The sequence below is a fragment of the Diadema antillarum genome, unplaced genomic scaffold (assembly GCF_040938485.1).
Source record: "Diadema antillarum isolate AM-2024a unplaced genomic scaffold, OU_Dant_1.0 seq00000523_RagTag, whole genome shotgun sequence".
Lineage (NCBI taxonomy): Eukaryota > Metazoa > Echinodermata > Echinoidea > Diadematoida > Diadematidae > Diadema > Diadema antillarum.
The window spans coordinates 2,419,576-2,439,766 of NW_027271475.1; the positions used below are offsets into that span (position 1 = coordinate 2,419,576).

Consider the following 20,191-nt stretch of genomic DNA (forward strand, 5'->3'; position numbering starts at 1 on the left):
TTTGATTTTTAACATTTGAGAATGAGTATCTGTAGCAAACCTTATAAAGTTATCAGTTAGCACAGTCTCCATGTACACATGTAGTTCTTGTACATGAGAAAAGGTGAAGGAAGGGAGGAGACTTTCAGCACAAGAAGTCTTGTCAAGCGTGTACCCTGATGTCAGGACTCACTGTCAGAGGCATCCAGCTACACTGTATGCTGAGTCATGTCAGTGTATCATACCATACATATATTTCAACTTTCACTCCTTTACTGCCAATCACTAACACTGTTAAGCTCAATAATAATGCCCTGAAGCTATTTCATGAACAGTTCACATACATATTGGCACGAAAGTGGGATATGTCATTCTCTTCCATATTAGATGTGCTTGTAATTCCGTTACCATGTAATTCCGTTACCACAATTACAGAAGAACTGAAGGAGATATTTCACAAAATGTTTTGTGACTTTTCAGGGAGTCACATGTAGAGAAAAAATTTACAAGGGGAGAAAAAATCAGTGATTAGTTTGTTCAGGAGAAAACTTTTTTCAATTTTATGGTAACGGAATTACGTCAATTTGTCAGTAGATTTGGAAAATTTCTCCAAAAAATATCATAATGAGAGTGACTGAATGCTTCATTAAATGTGATTGTTGAAGCATAGGAAGGAAGATGTGGAAGTATGGATAGAGCAGAGAGATATTTAAGTTGTTTCATTTTAAATTTTAATTTAATATTGTAAGATTTTAGATAAATACAATAAATAGTCTTCCAACTTTAAAAGTGTGTACAACAAAAACGAGGAAAGTTATTGGTAAAGGGTTTTTTGTTTCCGTAAATACAACAATCCATCTGTACGGGAAACTTAAATTTCTGAGCATTTACTTAACTTTGAATTTTGCTGTTTTTGCCCTTCCCATACGGAATTGCCCATATATATAGATAGATAGATAGATAAGAGAGTAATCATTTAAGAGGAACTACTTTAATTTACGTTTGAAGACATTTCAAGAGATGTAGTCTGATTTGTTAAGGGGCAAATCATTCTAATGTTTGCAGTCTTGTAAACATACTTGTATCTTTAGCGAAAACTGTTCGAGTACGTGGACGGTGATAAGTAGGCCCCTATGAATCACTCTGTAGAGTAAATTATATATGAACCAAATGGTTTCTTTTGAACATGTGTTGTGTTGAAAAGTTCTTGGTAATTCTTTTCCAGGCAAAACGTGTAAATTACATGAAAATTCCGATTTAAAAGCATGTGATGGGAAATGTAAACAGTATGTGCGAATGCTTCTATGTTTCCTGCTAAACTTATTTGTCAGTGGGGAAAAGAAAAGAAAAGAAAAGAGAAGTCTCGCTATACCACGTCTACATACCACAACGCCTACGGATATCTTTGTTTCACATTGTTAGTGGGGAAAAGAAAAGAAAAGAGAAGTCTCGCTTTATGAGAGATGTTCAGATCCCCCTCTACACCACAACGCCTACGAATGTCTAGGCTGAAGGTGGGTTTGATTGTCTTATAGGGCCTATAGAGCACCAACAGTAAGTGCAGATTAATTGGCACGCTATCTTTTGAATAGAAACAATACTTTGTTTCACACAAGATGATAGCAGAAAGACAACTGATAATCATCCGCTCATGTGAAATCAAGCAGAACTTTTTTCAAAACATTTCAAGAGGCATCTTGGTGGGTTACAGTCTGTTACACATGCCAATATAATGTGAAAAACAAGTTGAAGGCCACCAGTCCTGCAATAGGCCACCTGCAATACAGCCTCGCATTTATTTTATTGTATTTATTCATTTCCATTCATAGGGTGGATGGCCCTTTCAGCTAATGACTGATTTCCAAAGGGGTCTACATACATGTAAAAATACAACGTATACAAAACAATGAACAAATACAAACGTATGATAACTGGGAAAAAACAAGATGTATAAGATTTTGCACAGTGGTCAAATGAGAACAAAGAAATTAACAAATAGATTAGACAAAATAAATGTAAAAATAAAGTCTGACACATTGAATAAAGAAATGAATCATACAATAGTTTACCAATTGTTAATCAATATGGTTATAACAATCTAAAAGATTTAAGAAATACTTTCCGACATCACAAAAACTTTGATCGACACGTTCCATATGCACCCGTGATGGAGAGGGAAAATAGCAACAACATTGCAAGATTGGTGCATTTCTGCCAAGACAACAGACGGGAACTGATTCCACGTAAAATACATAAACATGTATTTTGATTTTTCCATGCATTTTTCCCATATCATTACACACAATCATTACACACGTATACTTGATATGGTGTTCAGCTCACTGTGTGCAGACTGAGCACGACCCGATAATTCAGAACCTCTGCCTGAGAAAGGATTGTAGCCTATCCCGCGAATCAAAAAGAAGCTTTCTTATCATCTCGTGCATCCTGTACTCTATGTGCAATGCACTCATCATAGAGACAAGGTTGCCTTCACCCAAACTGTTTAGATATTGCCACTGGAAGACTCTGATGACTGATCGCATACAGTGGCTGTGCACTTATAAGAACGCTGGGCTGACCTCAGGATGTCTATCCAGTTTAGTCGTGGAGGAGATCTGTGTGCCGATCGCGTGCTTCACTGAAGACGCAGATGCTGCCCTGTCTTGAAAGAGATCAAGGGTATAGATCTAGACCAATTTCAGCAGGTTACACTGAATCATCACTTGCTGGCAGAGAGTCTTAACCGGATCATGCAGGTGATATTACCCGCTGTCAGCGTACCCTGATTCACACATTGGATGCAAACCGGATGGCGGCATATTGGAAACAACCAATATTTGGGCATGGGGGCACAACTCTTGGCCAGGCCCAAGTGTTAAGGAGTATCGAGCATAAAGAAGACAATTAGAGTAAATAGTAGTTCCACTCCTATTTTGAATTGAGGGTACCTAAAGAGGTCATTAAAAAACAAGAGACCCGCGGGTCACGTGCTCACCCGAGTATCGCAATTTCACCTTCCATGCATTCTTGCACACTTTTACCTGAGAACATTGGACATTTTAGGTCTGCATATGGATCCCCCCCCCCTCAACTCGGGGGGGGGGGGCAGCCCTGGATCTGCAATTAACAAACTTGGAACTAAAGTCATCAATGTACAAACTCATGATATTAACTTTGCTTTATCATTTCTGGTTCTAGAGCAGAAGATTTTAAATATTCCTTAATGTGGGGGGAGGGGTGGGCCCCCTAGGGGCCCCCAAGAGGGACATGGTGCCCATTTGAAGGAATTGAGATTCTATCCCCCTAGGGATGCTACCTGCTAAGTTTGGTCAAAATTCATCATGAGGTTTTCAAGAAGAAGATGAACATGTACAATTCAGGCTCCATTACAACTGTAGGACTTCTTCCCATCCCTCTCCTGGATCCCCAAGGGGGGGGGGGGTGGGCACCCCTGATTCCGCCATGAACAAACTTGAAACTATGTGTGTCATCAATGTACTAACTCATAGTATCATCCAAGCCCTATCACTTCTGGTTCTAGAGAAGATTTTTAAAGGTTCCTTAATTTTAGGGGGTTTGGGCCCCCTGGGGACCCCCCAGGTAGGCCATGGTGCCCATTTGAACAAATTGAGATCCTGTCCCCCTAGGGATGCTAACTACCAAGTTTGGTGAAAATCAGACATGGCGATCTCAAAGTGAAGATGAAAATGTACAATTTAGGCCCCATTAGAACCCCTCCCCACCCCCTCCCCTGGGTCCCAAGGGGGGCACCCCTGATTCCCCCATGAACAAACTTGAAACTACAGTCTTCAATGTACTTACTCATAGTATCATTTGAGCCCTATCACTTCTGGTTCTAGAGAAGAAGATTTTTAAAGATTCCTTAATTTTAGGGTGTTTGGGCCCCCCTGGGGCCCCCCAGGTGGGCCATGGTGCCCATTTGAACAAATTGAGATCCTATCCCCCTAGGGATGCTACCTGCCAAGTTTGGTGAAAATCGGTCATGGGGTTCTCAAGAAGAAGATGAAAATGTAAAAGTTTACGCACGACGGACGACGGACGACGCACGACGCACGACGGACGACGCACGACGGACGACGCACGACGGACGCCGGACGAAGAGCGATCGCAATAGCTCACTTGAGCCCTTGGCTCGGGTGAGCTAAAAACCCGCCCAAAATTGCCTGACGTAATGACCCAAACTTAATTGGATGACAATAGCAAGTTGCAAGCCACAGGGTTGCTTCATGTGGAATGCATGTTATGCCTCACAGTATGTCGCTTTCCAAATGGTCCATGACGTCACTTATATGCTCCAGGACCATGAGTTATTCATCGGAACCATGCAGCCCACGAGCTTGACACTGACCGATACAGGCCCGTCAGCTCGAAACTAGGTAGCATTGCCCATGAGCTTGACACTTATAGCAGGGCTCCACACTAACTTTTATTTTTGGTGGCCCAAAGGCAAACATCCGACATTTTTTTGGTGGCCCGATCAGGCCACCAAAGTCTTCATTTCTGAAATTTTGGTGGCCCGATGTGCGTTTTTGGTGGCCCCGGGCCACCGTTAGTGTCGAGCCCTGCTTATAGTATAAGCAAACCAGGCCCATAAGGGTCCGACACATGGGGGGAGGGGGGGGGTCCACAAGACCTACACTGAATAGATTAAGCTTTGTGATGTAATACATGTATTAATCTCGTGGGCCTATTATATTTGATGTCGAGCTCATTGACCTTGTTCATCTAGTGTTTAGGTCACAGGATGTATGACTCGTGGGCTGCGTAACTCATGGGCTGTACGACTCGGGTTGTTTGACTTGTGACATACACCTGATGAGGTGGGCCTGTTGTTTTCTAGTTAGCATCTGTCACCCTTTCATCCAGTTCAAGGGACTTTGCCATATGCCTGTTCACAAACTATTAAGCATCAACCCAAAATATGGTACTCCTCTCCCTTACCTTCCATGTTTAAGCGTACAAATTTTGTCCAGTGCAAATTGGATAATGTTGCACATAATTTCTTGCAAGCTAGTCTGCATAAGTAACCCAAACATAAATATTATATTTGAGGTCACTGTCATCACTGATGAAGACACGTAAGCTTCATTTCTGAAGTAATTGACCGCTTACATTCCTGAGACCTGTTACTATGAACCAATGCTTTGTGGAATATGCATACATATACTTTGATTATAACGTCAAGGCGTGATTTGTACATGATTAAACATTCAGGATTAAACCAATGAAGCCAAACATCAATATTTGCAATCCTACACAAATTTTGATATTCTAAAAGTCTGACCTCACATTGTCCTTGGAGGTCAGAGTTGGATATACATAAGGTACCGTAATGACCAATGTTCTGTGGGATGAGAAGACACTTCTTGTAGCATAAATGCCAATAGCATAATGCATAATTGCACACCAGGTATACATTTAACCATTGAATATATAATCAAATATCAATATTGATATTTTGAGGTCATTGACCTGTCACAGTCCTCAGCGGTCAAAGGCAGAGACGTGTAAATAATTTCCCTTGATCTGAGGAATAGGAAAACGATTCAGTTGTAACACAAATGAATGTTTAGGACATTGTTATGTTTATCATCAACCAATTGCACCACATATCAAAATTCTGATAATTTGAGGTCATTGACCTCTGGAGGTCATTAGAGGTCAAAGCTAAAAACCTGTCAAGGATCTGCGGAACATTGAGGCAATTCCACTGTAAAAAAAAAAAATGGTTTTAGTACATCATTGCCGTGTTTATCATTAATCAATGACAAAATATCAATATTCTGATATTTTGAGGTCATTGACCTCTGCAGGTCATCAGAGGTCAAAGGTAAACCTGTCAGGGTTCTATGGAACATGAAGACAATTCCACTGTAAGAAAAATGAGTCTTTAGTACATTATTACCATATTGAACATTAATCAATGACGCAAAATATCAATCTTTATCAAATTTTGAGGTCATTGACCTTTGGAGGTCATCAGAGGTCAATTCAGACTTACCTCCCGATCTTAAAATGAATCTTATAACATGTACTAACACTGGTGAAAGTTTCATGCTTTCGTCAAATTTTGCACAATTTTTCGGCTTATCTGCTCTACTATAAATAAATAGATAAATGAATAAATAAATAAATAAATAAATGAATGAATAAATAAATAAGTAAATAGATAAGTAAATACACAAACTTATCTATCAATTAATTAATTGACTAATCAATCAATCAATACATACATGAATAAATAAACAAATAAATAAATGGTAATATTCAATAGTCAATGATAAACCCTCACTAATGTAGCAACCTCCGCGTTGAACAACATTGAGTGGGATATCCAAACAAATATATGATCAGAAGCTTCATCTCGTATTAACATTGAAATTAGTCGTGAGGCTGGTGGACAGTTTTGCCGTTAAAGGGACATACCAGACGATTTTCATAATTTCACATCATGTAGTACATAAATCGACAACTCCCTGTATACATTTGTGGAATTTATTGTGGTTCTTGAGCAGAGAAACAATACTTTGAAAAACCTTAATTAAACAAATTACACTGAGCAAGGATGATGACGTAGAAGGTTCACATATTTCAGAAACGATAGCAGTGTGATTCCAGAACAAAACCGCTTGCTTGCGAGTTCACCTGTCTGTAAGCTATGCATGCTTTCTTCTTTTGTTCTGCTTCCTTGAGCCCCAACTCATGCATTCTTATGGTGACTCTGCCATGTCATCATCCTTGTTCATTGCAATTTGTTCTATTTTTTGAAAATATTCTTATTCTTCATCCCAATTATCACAAATTCTGACACTCTGTCCTCAGTATAACTAATTCATAGTTGTACAAATGTAAAAATCTGAGAATCACCCGGAGGTCTCCTTTAACAACTTTTGAGCTACATACACACGTGTAGAAAATGTAAGGCCTAAGCACAAAAGGAAAACACTATGAAAAGCTCAAAGAATATTATCGCTATATTCTAATCCAAACCAGAAAAATGTTATGTCCCCATACATTGGGAAAATTGATTTTCACTTTCCAATTTAAGTTTACACTCCTCTAGTTACAGCTACATGACAATCATCAAAATGTACTGATTACAACCGTGGCTGCTTTATGAGTGCAGAAAGTCAGAACACATTGTTGAAGTTAGAAGAATATTAATCGGTTTGATATGTGAACATCATGTAAATATGATGTAGTATGGGGCCTTTTACAAACAAACCTGATGTGCTTCATTTGGTCCCTCTTATATTTCATGTTGTTCAAATGTCATTTTTGTTGCATATATTTGCATGTGGAAATAAATGAAATGAAATGAAATTATTTTAAATCGCTTTGTTCAAAAGTAGCAAACTTTTTGAAGTTTCGATAGATCAGTATAACTTCTTTGTTGGACGAAGAAGGCTACAACCATTTGTGATGTGACAGCAGTGAAGTGACATAAAGAGAATAATATTACATTTTTGTTTGTTTGTTTGTTTGTTTGTTTGTTTGTTTGTTTGTGTGTGTGTGAGAGAGAGATTGAGAGATTGAGAGAGATCGAGAGAGATCAGGTATGTCTTAGAGGTCCCTCTTCATTCCTTAAAAAGCCTTTACACAGCACTCTTCGCTCTTTGAAAAGATATTCAATGCTGTCGCATTGAAAGTTCGTTATCAGTGATGAGGTCAGTCATGAATAGAATGTTACAGTACAAAGTGAGTGTGCGCAATGTCAGCTTAATGATATGATAATCCCTCCATAATAGTTACAATGGAGTGTTTTCGGGCTATTTATTTCCAAGAGCACCGCTGGGTGGGATTATGCACTTTGATAAATCCTACACTTCAAGGCGTCTTTTCCCAGTATAAAAATGCTTTTCTACAGGTGTTCCTTCTCTCCCTATATTTTGCTGGGTTTTTAGGAAAAGTTCATTGTATCGAGTTACGTTTCATTTTGAAGCATAGTCTGCTCTTTCAGAATATTATGTCCTAATCAAAAGTCCCCGAGTATGGTGACTGTTGGCGGCTTTGTGATGCAAGGTTACTAAGAAAAGGCGATTTACTGTTACCACACAAGTCTCCTCTACTAATGTGATCACAAACACACACAGTTTCTTAACCCTAACCAGGCCGGCCTTTTTGAGCTGTTTTTAGCCGAGGGAGTGTTGATTCATTTCCCTCCCCCCCCCCCCCCCCCCAGATCTTGGCCGTCGATAGCGCAATCGCCCTGAAAATTGGCACATACATTACCTGTCACGTAATCTACCAAACTATAAAAGAACAGATAATGAAATTTTCTTTGCTTATATTTTATATCAATTAATACGCATGAAATCATAAATTTTGCTCTGACTCATAAAATAAAGCAACTAGCATCCTAATTATTGGTGATATTATTCTTTGTAGCATTCCTAAAAATGTTCTAGAAAAAAAAAATCTGTAATCAAAATCAACTTCTTTTGTGTTCTACTTTTTATGAATTTCTCATGTATTTCTCTGGCTTTTGACCTTTTGTGGTTTTTTTTTAATTTTTTCCACAAAATTTATTACAGAACCTACTTTAAGCATATAATCATGCTAAAATAATAATTGATTTCAGCCATTGAAAGTGAAAATAATCATATCTTTTTGAAGAAGGTCAGAAAACTCAATTTGCATAGACTTTGTATACAAAATCAAGTTTCGAGCCATTTCGGTCTGACAAGCATGTATAAAAGGCGGTGCAGCGTCATAATGGTATGTCTGATTTTCGCAAAAGTGGTGTCACGTATGAGACTTGAAAGTAAAAAGTCAGCGAGTGGCGCGGTAAAAAAAAAAAAAAATCGCGCTGCGGAACGGTCGCGGAAGATAGGGAGCTTTAGATTTTCGCGACGGGGACGTTCAGAGGAAAAAAATGTTCTGAGCATGCGCAGAGGCGCGCGTCAAGTCGATCTATTTTTAGCTTGCGTCGTCTAAGTTTTTCACTACGCGTTCTGGGCTGTTTTTACGTCCGCACAATTTGCGACGTAGGGAGCTACTTGATGCACCGATCATAATATGAGGGGCGCCATTTTATTTTTAAACGTTGCGTCAGCGTAATCTAAAGCTACTTTTCAGCACGACGCAAGAGATAGGAGAACGTCCAACGCACTCGTCGTCTCAAACGTCCGCGCGTCAAAATCGACAGCTCCCTAATATCACTTGGTTGGGGGGGGGGGGGGGTTGATTCAACCTCCCCCCCCCCCCCCGGCCTTTTTAGGATTAAGTCTGAATTATGCTAAGAATGAGGAAAAATGACTTGATATCTTGACACACTCTGGTAATAATCAGATGGGGGAATGGGTGTGAGCTTCGGATAATATGGTCGCTCAATCATCGACTAAAAATATCATTTTTGTAACTATTTCGTGCATATAATTGGCAGAACTGTAAGCGGAAGACATCATCCGCATCCACTAGGCTAACTTGCATCGTATCGGTGTGACAGATATCGTGAAGAAAACTTAGAAAACCTAGAAATTCGAACATTTTTTATTTCAAGTCCAATTTGGATGGAAGTTTTTTATCACTCCGTTGGTCTATCTTACTTTAATCTTCGCAAACATGGTGCTAATTTTTCGATATAAAAAAAATGGATATCGTTTCATAAGACGCAATAGAAACATGAGGGGTGTTGGATCTTTGTGCGTTTATTAAATGCATGCATCATACTTATCACGAACACTTTATAATCTCGGATCTGTTACACGATCTAGATAAATTATCTTTGCGAAACCAGTCGCGTTCATTGTCTGACTTTGCCTCTACGATGAAGTGGTGATAAATAACGGAGAAAACTAAATAATCTTCATCGTTTAGGAATTTGACAAAACAATTCAGTCTGTTATAACCCTTTTTTTAGTGATGCGCAATCTTTGAAGCAAAAATAACATGTAATCAGTTGGAAGAGATTACGTTCTCTTTTTTAAAAAAATAAGAATGTGATAAAGAAACGTAAAGAAAACTGCTGAAAACTGCTGAACTAAACAAAATGTGATAATTGTTTTTCGTTTTATCGTCACCTTTGGACATTTGGTTTGGCTTGTGCAATAAAAACGTTCCTTCTAAAGAGGAGTGTGTCAAAACAAAGCTATAGCTGTGAGATTATTATTCACGTCTGTAACATTGCACAGCCACGGCAGCAGCACGTTGTAAATATAAAACGATTCGTCACGCCGTTTTATGGGGGGCTATGACACCTATTAAAGTAATGCGTGTCCTCCAAATTACTGGCTTGCCTTTCCGCGCCTGACTAAATTGATGTGCAAGGAACTCGCTCAGACCAGCTGGATTCCAAAGGGCGCTAAATACGCTCAGTGGAAGACAAGCTTTATTCACCTACGGTAGATGCATTCCTATGTACATTAAATCGCTGACAAACCATTATTGGATTATACGAGTTATGTGATACAAATATGAATGAAGAGCTACACCTCCCACACACCCATGTACGCACGAAAAATTGCTTCAGCACGATTTCCTCGTAAATGCACAAAAGTGGACTTCGCGCCTTCTTGCAGTTCAGTCACAGTTCAAGCCCGCTCGGAAACAATTCGCTGTGTAATGCACTTTGGGTCACTTCCAAAATCGATACAAATGTCGTTTCATGGGCATAATGTTCACTATGCCGGTGCAGCGCTTAATGCGTTTTTGTGCATCACGCCTGTTCGCCTGGTTGACATTGCACACAGTAACCTGAAGTAATCGACATTTTGGACAGATGTGAGCAGTTCAGTTGCTGTCGAGTGAAGGTTGACACTCATATCAAAGGAAAACAGAATAAAGGAAAGTCATCCTGACGTGAATCGAATCTGTACTTCTTTGAAAGCAGTACACATGAAAGTAAATGTGAAAGTCTAATAAAAAGTAATACAGCCATGAATTAAAATAATCGTGATATTTATGAGAATGAGAATGAGAGTAATAATTACTATAAAAAATACTGCCAAGACAGGCGAAATTTCGTCGCACTCAAAACGCAGCAGGTGTTCAATACATCATTTATCAATGAAAGAGAACCAGAACAAAATCACATTGTTGAATCGACAGAACATTACTGTGCACATGCGCAGTCAGCTCACCTTTTTTTTTTTTTTCACAAAGAAGAAGCGGTATTGATTATGTCTTTCATTATACATACAAGTACGTAATGCCGAAAACCTTTGCGGCATGAACAGGCCTGCAAATTCATGTATAATAGGATTAGCTCAGGACGAAAAAGATTAAATTCAAGCTCAGCCAAGAAACAAATGGATTTTCAGGAAGAAGCAGACCATTTCAATTAGAATGCTAGTATGACTCGCTGCTCGCATGCGTTTGAAGCCAGACTTGTTTTAAGTGTGAAGTCATTTTAATGCCATACCACGTGAGGTTGCTTACATCACTGTACCTGTCGAAGTTAGAGCAATATATCATGACGTGTATTGAGTACTTTTGTAGGACATGTCGGGATAGATGACCTCCATCCCAGACTTTCGAAAATAAGCGCTCATCTTGATAACCTCACCTTTGGCGCTAATCTTTAATCAATCTTTAGAGACAGGATCATTCTGTCGCCGTTGCTTGAATAATATCTGTACCGAAAAAAAGCACTTTCTCAGTAACGTAAGCAATAACTGCCCTATTTCACTTTCACCCAAGGTAGCAAAGCTTTTTGAAAAGGTACAGCGTATAGTTCACTCTCCGCTTTTTTATAGCGATCTGTTGACGGATTACCAGTCGTGCTTTCACTCAACCAAAACGTATTTAACAGAAATGTGTGACTTTCTGCCTGAAAATCTTGACAAAGGTGATGCTGGCAGGAGCGTCCTTCTGAGACTTTTAAGGTCTTTGATGTTATACTCGATGAAATGCGTTTGTTGGAATATGTAGTCGCCATTCGGCGTTCAAGAAATTGAATGGAAATGGTTACAGCTTATAAGGGAGAGAGCAATGTGTCTCTTGCGAAGGCAAGACATCTAAATTTCTCCTTGTTCAATCAGGGGTCCATATGAATACCCTAGTCGTTGCATTTAATCAAGGATATTACGCTAACCACAGGACAAGAACAACTCCAAGCTGACACTCTGGTCCTTAGTAAATGTTTTTCGGATAACGTATGATCGTCAACTTGCACTTTTTAGAGGTATCAAATGAAAGTTGTTACCAAGATATCCTCGATGTATATATATGGGTGAGAATTTTGAACGATGTACAATTGCCAATTTTCGTACCTTCTGACATTCTTTCCCTTAGAACACGCCAGGATGATCTAAGAAACCAGATTTTTTCATGTCATCTCAAAGATTGGTAAATTTCCTTTCAGGAAATATATGGTTTGGTTGCCTTTTGCCTGATATTTTTCATTTCACAAGGACTTAAAGCGTAAAAATACGGTAAAAACGCTATTTTCACAATAATTTTTGTTTTTCAAACTAATGATGTGCATTTTTAATGGTACGTGACATCTAATATCTGACCATGTTCTGGATCTTACATATCATGGGTATGTACCACAAAATTATAAGAACCTTATGAGCACGTACAAAATTACAGAGAACAATTAAAATATCAAAGTCCTAAACAGACGAACGTCCGTGATGCTTTTATTTCTATCGCTGCTGCAAATTCTACTTTGTTGTCCCAACTGTAACGTATACGAAAATTTGGTGTTCCACCTAATGAACATATCCTGCAAAAATTGTACGTCTGCTGGCTGTACATGGGACGTAATATTCTTTTATGCAAAATTATACTCAGTTTTCGTCACGGACGTGCTTCCGCTATTTTCTAATAAAGATCGTAGCCCATGAAACGTTATCGGCGATATTGTTCTGAGTCGTAATTAACTAAGATCTAGCAACACGATAATATGTTTGTTTTGAGTTTCTGTCCATCCTTTGTCAAATAGGAACGGAAATTGTATTTTTAGACGAACCTCCAAGAAAAAAAGAACGTCCGTGATGATTAAAACGTTTCCGAGTGGGACACCATCTTGCTTTGATGGCGAAGGTGTATTTTACCTTTGGCTCTCTTGCCGAGGAGCTGCATGCCATTTTTGGAGCGGACTGAGGTTCGTCCGCAGTTTTTGGACCATGCAATTCACCAAAAACCAAGCAAATAATTGATATTTTCTCTGAAAATTCACCTCCTGATCCCCCTCTGGGCAAGACATATGTTGTAAGGATGTCAAATTTCTTATAATTTGCATCGACAATACCTTTTCAAATTTTTGAAAGAGTTAGGAAGGCTAGGTACTCTCTGCCGATTAGTTATCCGTCCTGGAACATGACCCTAGTAGTAGAACGAACGTCCGTGATAATTCCAGAGAACGTCCGTGACGTATGCAATCCCTCCGATAGGGATAACTTGTCTCGAAAGTGTCCTGTATTCTTTAAAACTTTTGGCTCGAATAGCGACAAATAAAGTTTTACAAAGTAAATACTGAGTTTAGAGCAGTAATTTCAGAATTTTTAAGGCGTTATGTGATCATGATGAACAAACAATTGAAAATTTACTCACAATTTTACGCTTGTTTTCCCTCTAATTATACAAAAACAGCTAAACACTTAAAACAAAGTTATGGGAAAATGGAATTTTGCGTAATCTGTAATTTCTGTGCGTTTAAATTTCTTTCTAATGAGGTTCTGGAGACAATTTGTACTGTTACAGGTTCTGGAAGTTTCGCTCACGGACGTTCTGTCCGAGAAAGGAAATTTCTGACAATTACAAATATATCACTGCACATAAGATTAATGTTAGTTGAAAATATTACCAAATCACCGAGCCGCTCATACCCGAAAATGAATAGCGTTCAGCACTTAATTTACCTGTAATAACAAACGGAAAACGTTTTTTTCACGGATGTTCGTTGGTTGAATAAGTCAATGGATTACATAGTAGGAGAAAGAGGATCAGTGCCACTTTTTAGTGACAGGTGCTCTAAGTGTTTATCTTTTGAGTATGGTAGCTGCCGTCTCAAACAGAACACATCCAGTTTTGGTCTCCATAACGGACGTTCGCTGTAATTGTCATGATATTAAATGCCTTAATTCATTCTTATTTTTCTCTTCATGACGATTTTTCTCTCATTCCCTCAATAGCCTGAACATGCTGCGACCAAACAGAAAACAAAAACAAAACAGAACAAACCAAAACAAATCCGAAAAGTGCTACGCAATCACATTCAGGATAATGACGGAAGAAGTTTGTAATGAGCATGTGTTGAATAAGAAACGGAAAAATTTCAAAAGGACGTGGAAGCAGTTGAATGAAAATGACTGAGAAACAGAGAAGGGATCGAGCTCCAACACACAGAGAAAAGAATTGCCAGTGCACTCCCGTTGTACCAAATTCCTCTGGAGAAGTTTTTGTTTGTTTGTTTATGTTTTTTTATTCATCGAAATGCCGTCACAAGCGAGCAAAAATCATGCAGTATACAATTATTGTCTGATGAAAACACACAAATCCTCCGCTTATCATCACATGGTGTTGTTTTATACTCATCAATGAAAAGCAATATTCATTTGTAATTTTTTCCAAGATTTTTTTTTTTCATTTTACATTTAAGAGACAGAGAGATCGTCAGTTTGTTTGTGCTTTTGTGCTTACTTTGAAAACACATGTTAAAAAAGTAATGATTAAGAATAGGTTTAAGGTTGCACTTTGATACGTTCGCTCTTCCAAAGATTCGTTACTCCGATGTCCAAAGGTTTGTTATTCCAAAATGAAAAAAAATGTAGTTAATTCAGGAGGTTGCTATTAGAAATGTTCTTCGAAAAATAGATATTAAGGATCATTATTTTTAGGTCCGTTCTTCTAAAAGTGGAATGGGTCTGATATTCGTTTAGGTGAAAACGGTTATTATGATGTTTTGAAATTGGAGGATTTTAGTTGTTAACTTGTTTCTCCACATTTGGATAAGCGAACATAAGTTTCCATGTTCCAAGTAATAAGCCTTTCGGTTAACCTTCGGAGATTCCTATCATTTACCGAATAAAAAAGCTTCATGATTATACGAACTCTATCAATTTTCGTATTGACAAACTGTATGAATAACGAGCCTCCGACATGACGCGCTACAAAAGGTTTGTTATAACAAACCATATTGTATAATATCGAAGTCACAAACATCCATCCAAGATATATGGACTTATTGTGTCTTGTTATGACGAAACTTCGCAGTATCGAACCTGTTATCATTTCTGCCTAATATAATAACACATTTTTTTTTCTCGGTAACAGTGTGTAACGCAAGGAGCAAACACAGAGGGATTTCTTCCTAACGTATTCGTTTGCCCTCCCCAGCTAAACTTCGTATTTCTATAACGGAGCACATTTCTATTGTTTTTCTATATTAATTCTTTGTCATAATTTTAGCTGTGACCATGTTCGTTATATAAAAAGCAAATTTTGCATTGTAGACTTTATTGAAGTTTAGGACCTGAATATTTACTTCATGATTGCGAAATTTTGATAAATATTTTCGTTCCCAAGGATGGACTACGTCACTGAGATTACACGTACGTTTGTACGTTCATTTACGAGAGATGGAAAAATTGTTTTCTTTGATTCCTCAGTGTGAGAAGATAAACAAGCTTATATAATTGAGAATTGGTAATATCTATTCAGGATTTTGCAGAGGAGTTTGTTCTCGACATGAAATCGCTGTTTGTTGTGAGTAGAACGCGTTTCCAACTCAAGAGAGCTGCATTGTTCAATATCTTGTTTGTTCCGAACGTCCGTGAGCTACATGCGAACCTCCGTGATGAAAACTATGCTATGTTTGTTGGGTTATAGAGACTGCCCAGATGAGATACATCTTAAAAAGGTATATTATTATTTGGGAGTGAGGATTAAAGTATAGGATAGTGAAATAAGAGGTGAAAATATTGAGTTTCTGTAAAATGCGCGTAAAGTGGAGAAAGTGTTTAGCGGAAGAGCAATATTTTTACAGAAATGACGAATTTAGTTAAATCATCAGTTGTCTACCATTACGTACAGGTTAAGAGTACAAGCTTAATATTCTGCAATCACGTACACATGTCCCTTAAGATATTTCGTTAGGATTTTGAACTGAATCAGATCTTTGAAAACTATGTTAAATGGTATTCAAATGTATGTGCAGTACTATTCCTTACGGACGTTCGTTGCTCTGGACATGGTAAACTTCAGCGGTGAATAAAAACTTGTACCTCTGGGAAAATCCTAGTATAATTGGGTTCATATTAAAGCTTGAGTTATACTCTTTCAGGTAAGATGAATGATTTGGAGAATTTCCTTCTTTTTAAATTTTGCCTTGTTTTGGCTCAATTGTACATCGTTCAAAATTCTGACCCATATATATATATATATATATATATATATATATACATATATATATATATATATAATGTGCAAAATCTCTGAGTGTTCAGCCCTTGGAAACTGTCGCAAGACTCAAACACCTTTGGGTAATCTCAACTGAACAAACTCTTGACCGATCGCTCCACGTAGACGAAGGATAGTGAAGAAGATTTCATCCAACATGGGAGCATAAGATGTTGCCATGTCGGGCGTTTAAGTTATTGTCGAACAACTGTGTTTTTATCACCTATAAAGATATGCATTTAGATCATGAAGTATGACAGTCAAGCAGTATATTATAATGACGGCTCATCTGGTTTTCTATCATGCTCATTGGCTATTTTTCCACTTTGTTATCTCTTGAGAGAGAGAAAGAGAGAAACCAAGATGTCCGGAGGTCGCTGACACAACCAGCGCAACTTAGACCACGCCCCCCTTTTCGATTTCTGGTCATCCTTCGTTAGTGAAAATCAATAAAAGTGACAACACGCCTAAATGCACTTAAAAGGGGGACTCTACTCTCTGTACAGACACCTGGAAGCAAGGGGATACCTGTGTGTGTGTGTGTGTGTGTGCGTGTGTGTGTGTGTATGTTTGTTTTTAATTCGCACATTGCTTCAGTCCCGCGCGGAGGGCAGAAAGTAATTTAGCGGAAAAGAATTGCTGTGATAGGTGTCATAGCTGCCATAGAGGGCGTGACAAGTTATCATTTATTTACAAGGTGAGTAATAGTGTTATCTTACAGCTACTTTATTTCCCATGCAGGTCTTGAGGAACGAAGATTTGCTAGCAAAGGGGTGAACAATCCTTTGGTCGTAATACCGCCTGCATCTCCCGCACGGGAAGAAGGCACAAGAGAGATAGTTTTCACTCACCTGCAAAGAGCGGACACGCCTTCCAGATGGTGATAGGACCCTCCCCGCCGTACTGGCCGAACGCCAACTCCATTAACATAAGCGGCATTCCAGCCAGAAGGAGCATGATGGAATATGGAATCAGAAACACGCCTGAAACACATCAAAGAAACGACCACAATCAAAATGCATCAGATAAAGTAAAATTAGACTGAAATATAAATTCATCAACTCGATGTTAAGTGAGAAGAGTATCTCTCTCCACCATAACACGCACCATTTTACCTCTATACGTTTCACTAGAATTTTGTCTGACATTACGCAGGGCTCGACTATACTTTGTTTATCTGGTTTAGAGATGATAATACAACTGTAGCAGTGGCAGTAGTAGTAGTAGAAGTAGTAGTACTAGTAATAGTAGCAGTAGTAGTAGTAATGATAATAATTATAGTAATAATAATAATGATGATGATAAAAATAATGATAATGCTGATTAAATCATTACGAATACCATTCGGTATTACCATTATTTCTATCATCATTCATTTGTTATAATTATTATCATTTGTCATTATCACCTTTAAATACATTATATTTCTACAGTATCACCGTAGTTTAACTCTATGTATTATTATCATTATTTGTTATCATCATATGAAATCATCATAATCTTTATCATCATGACAAAAATGGCAACGTTTCAAGACCAAGACACGTTTGTTTTTGTCATTCCTCCGATCCTCGTCTCCGACCTTGAGTTGGCTTTTGCTGTTTGTTTGTCCGTTCAAGTGTTCTCCGTAGTGAGACGGTTCATTGTCACTTGGTCTACTATCAAATGGTCTACTTCCCAGTTCGTCTAACACCACTACAGCTAAACTCATTTAGTCTACTATCAATTTTGCCTTATTCCCGTTTGGTCCAATTCTCACTTAGTCTAAAGTTTGACTAATTATCATTTCGTCTAATGACCAGATGGTCTCATTGCAATTTTCTCTCCTTGGACTTTTTCCCATTTTGTCTAATAAACTGTGGGTATTAAACGAAATGAGAATAGCCCATCTGAAAAAGTAGACGAACTGGTTATGAGTTTAAGTGGCAACGGGACTAAATCAATGGTCATTAGGCGAACTGGTTGTAGACGAAACGGGATTAGACAATGTGGGTTGAGACTAAATGGCTATTAGACAAAGTGGGGAGAAGACCAAGTGATGGATCGCCAGTGAGACACCTACCTCCGCCGTGGCGGTAGCAGAGATACGGGAAGCGCCAGATGTTCCCCAACCCGACGGCATAGCCGATGCACACGAGCAAGAAGTCCATCTTCTTGCTCCAAGCTTCGCGGGGCGGGTTGCCGTCCACCTCCGCTAGCTTCTTGCTCTGCTTGCTCTCAACGTCGCCCCCTGCGGACACCACCTCGTAGTTTCCCTGCCACGATATTTAATACACTTCAGTTAAGTTGTTTATGACAACAACAAAAAATACAAAATAACATGGGTCAATTATTATCATTCATGAGAATATCATAGAGAAAGAGATAAAAAGAAAGTGAGATATTAATTTGAAAAATCTATGTTAGTCCCGTATATTACGATGTCAATGTTACATTTTTGAGGTATGTTCCATTAATAAAGCCATTCAGTATGTAGAATTTACAATTCATCATAAACCTCCTTTTACACACACACACACACACACACACACGCACACAAACACACCCTCACACACACAAACACAGAACACAGACAGACAGACACACACACATTGCATGGTGCAAACGCATGATAACACCAAAAGCTGTTGAAAATGTAAGTAGAATATTTAAGAAATCAAAATAAGTTACCAATGGTGTTTTAAAATATGACAAAGCAGTGCACGATCTTCATTTATCATTATTCAATGACGGGGGGAAATGGTAACTACCTTTCTGATGAACAGTGTGAAAGGAGAAGAAGGAACCTCACGACACTGTAGTCTAGACAGAGACTTAATGCAATGACAAATTCAGCCCTAAATTTACTGTCCTTCATCCTTAGGATGGTTTACTGCCCCGATGTTTGCTTACAAGCATTCACTGATTCCTAAGCGATCACGCGTAAAAAATAATCTTACAAATAATGATCATGATTAAAAAAAAAAAAAAACCATGTTGTATAGGGTATTTATGTAGCATATCCAATTAACCCTAATCAGACAGGCCCCCTTTTTGGCTATGCTCTATTGGTGTGTGTGTGTGGGGGGGGGGGGGGGGGTGCGGATTATCTTATTTTGGCCTGTTAAACACAAATTAAAAGCATTGAGAGTCTAATTTTTGACGTGTATATCTGTTTTAGGATATTCAACAATCATCGTGCCTTATAAAAACTTCCAAAAGTCATTTCATTCTTCAAGAGGTTAGGCGCTCCATCGCAGGTGTTATAAATTGTTTTGACAAAAGACAGCGTTTCTACTTAAGTAGGCATTATTCCTCATTCATTCCTCATAGCAGTCCCTTTCAATATTTTTGGCAGCAATAACTTAGTGTGTAGAGAACGGGACACGCAAAAAAAAAAAAAAAAATCTGTAAAAAATGTTACTTCTTTAACTGAAAAATGTTTAACACGCGGAAACGCGCACATTTAGACTGAACCTGGCAAACAAAATTATGTGCAAATGTGCACAAGATAATGCTAACTTTTTATGAGATACCAATGTTCCATTTTTCAGTCCTGGGGTATTGATAACAAGAAGATTTGATGAAAAACTGAAAGGATTTGTTTCGTTACACAATACCGAAAAATTTCCACACAGGATTTCAGCATTTCCTTTTGAAATAGAGCTAAAAATTGTTGAAATCGAACCTCTTAGTCTTCATATCAAAACTCTATAGGGGAGAACGGCTTGGAGCACGGAACATGAAATTATCATGCTACGAGTATTAGCACCTCCCTGCTATTAGGAACCTACGCATAATCTACACACATGGACGGATATTCTCCTTCTTCTTTTAACACCTCCCTGGGCCTAGACTGGTA

The 20,191-nt window shown here is 38.4% G+C and overlaps 1 protein-coding gene across 1 annotated transcript in view; it reads right to left on the minus strand.

The window, feature by feature from the left end:
* Positions 1-20,191, minus strand: part of LOC139734341 (sodium- and chloride-dependent glycine transporter 1-like) — a 57,384-nt gene that overhangs the window by 26,035 nt on the left and 11,158 nt on the right. The window contains exons 3-4 of the mRNA XM_071645133.1: positions 18,413-18,605; positions 17,202-17,333 (exon numbers count right to left, since the gene is read on the minus strand). Coding sequence (XP_071501234.1) covers positions 17,202-17,333; positions 18,413-18,605 — 325 coding nt within the window. The remainder of the gene's footprint in view (positions 1-17,201; positions 17,334-18,412; positions 18,606-20,191) is intronic.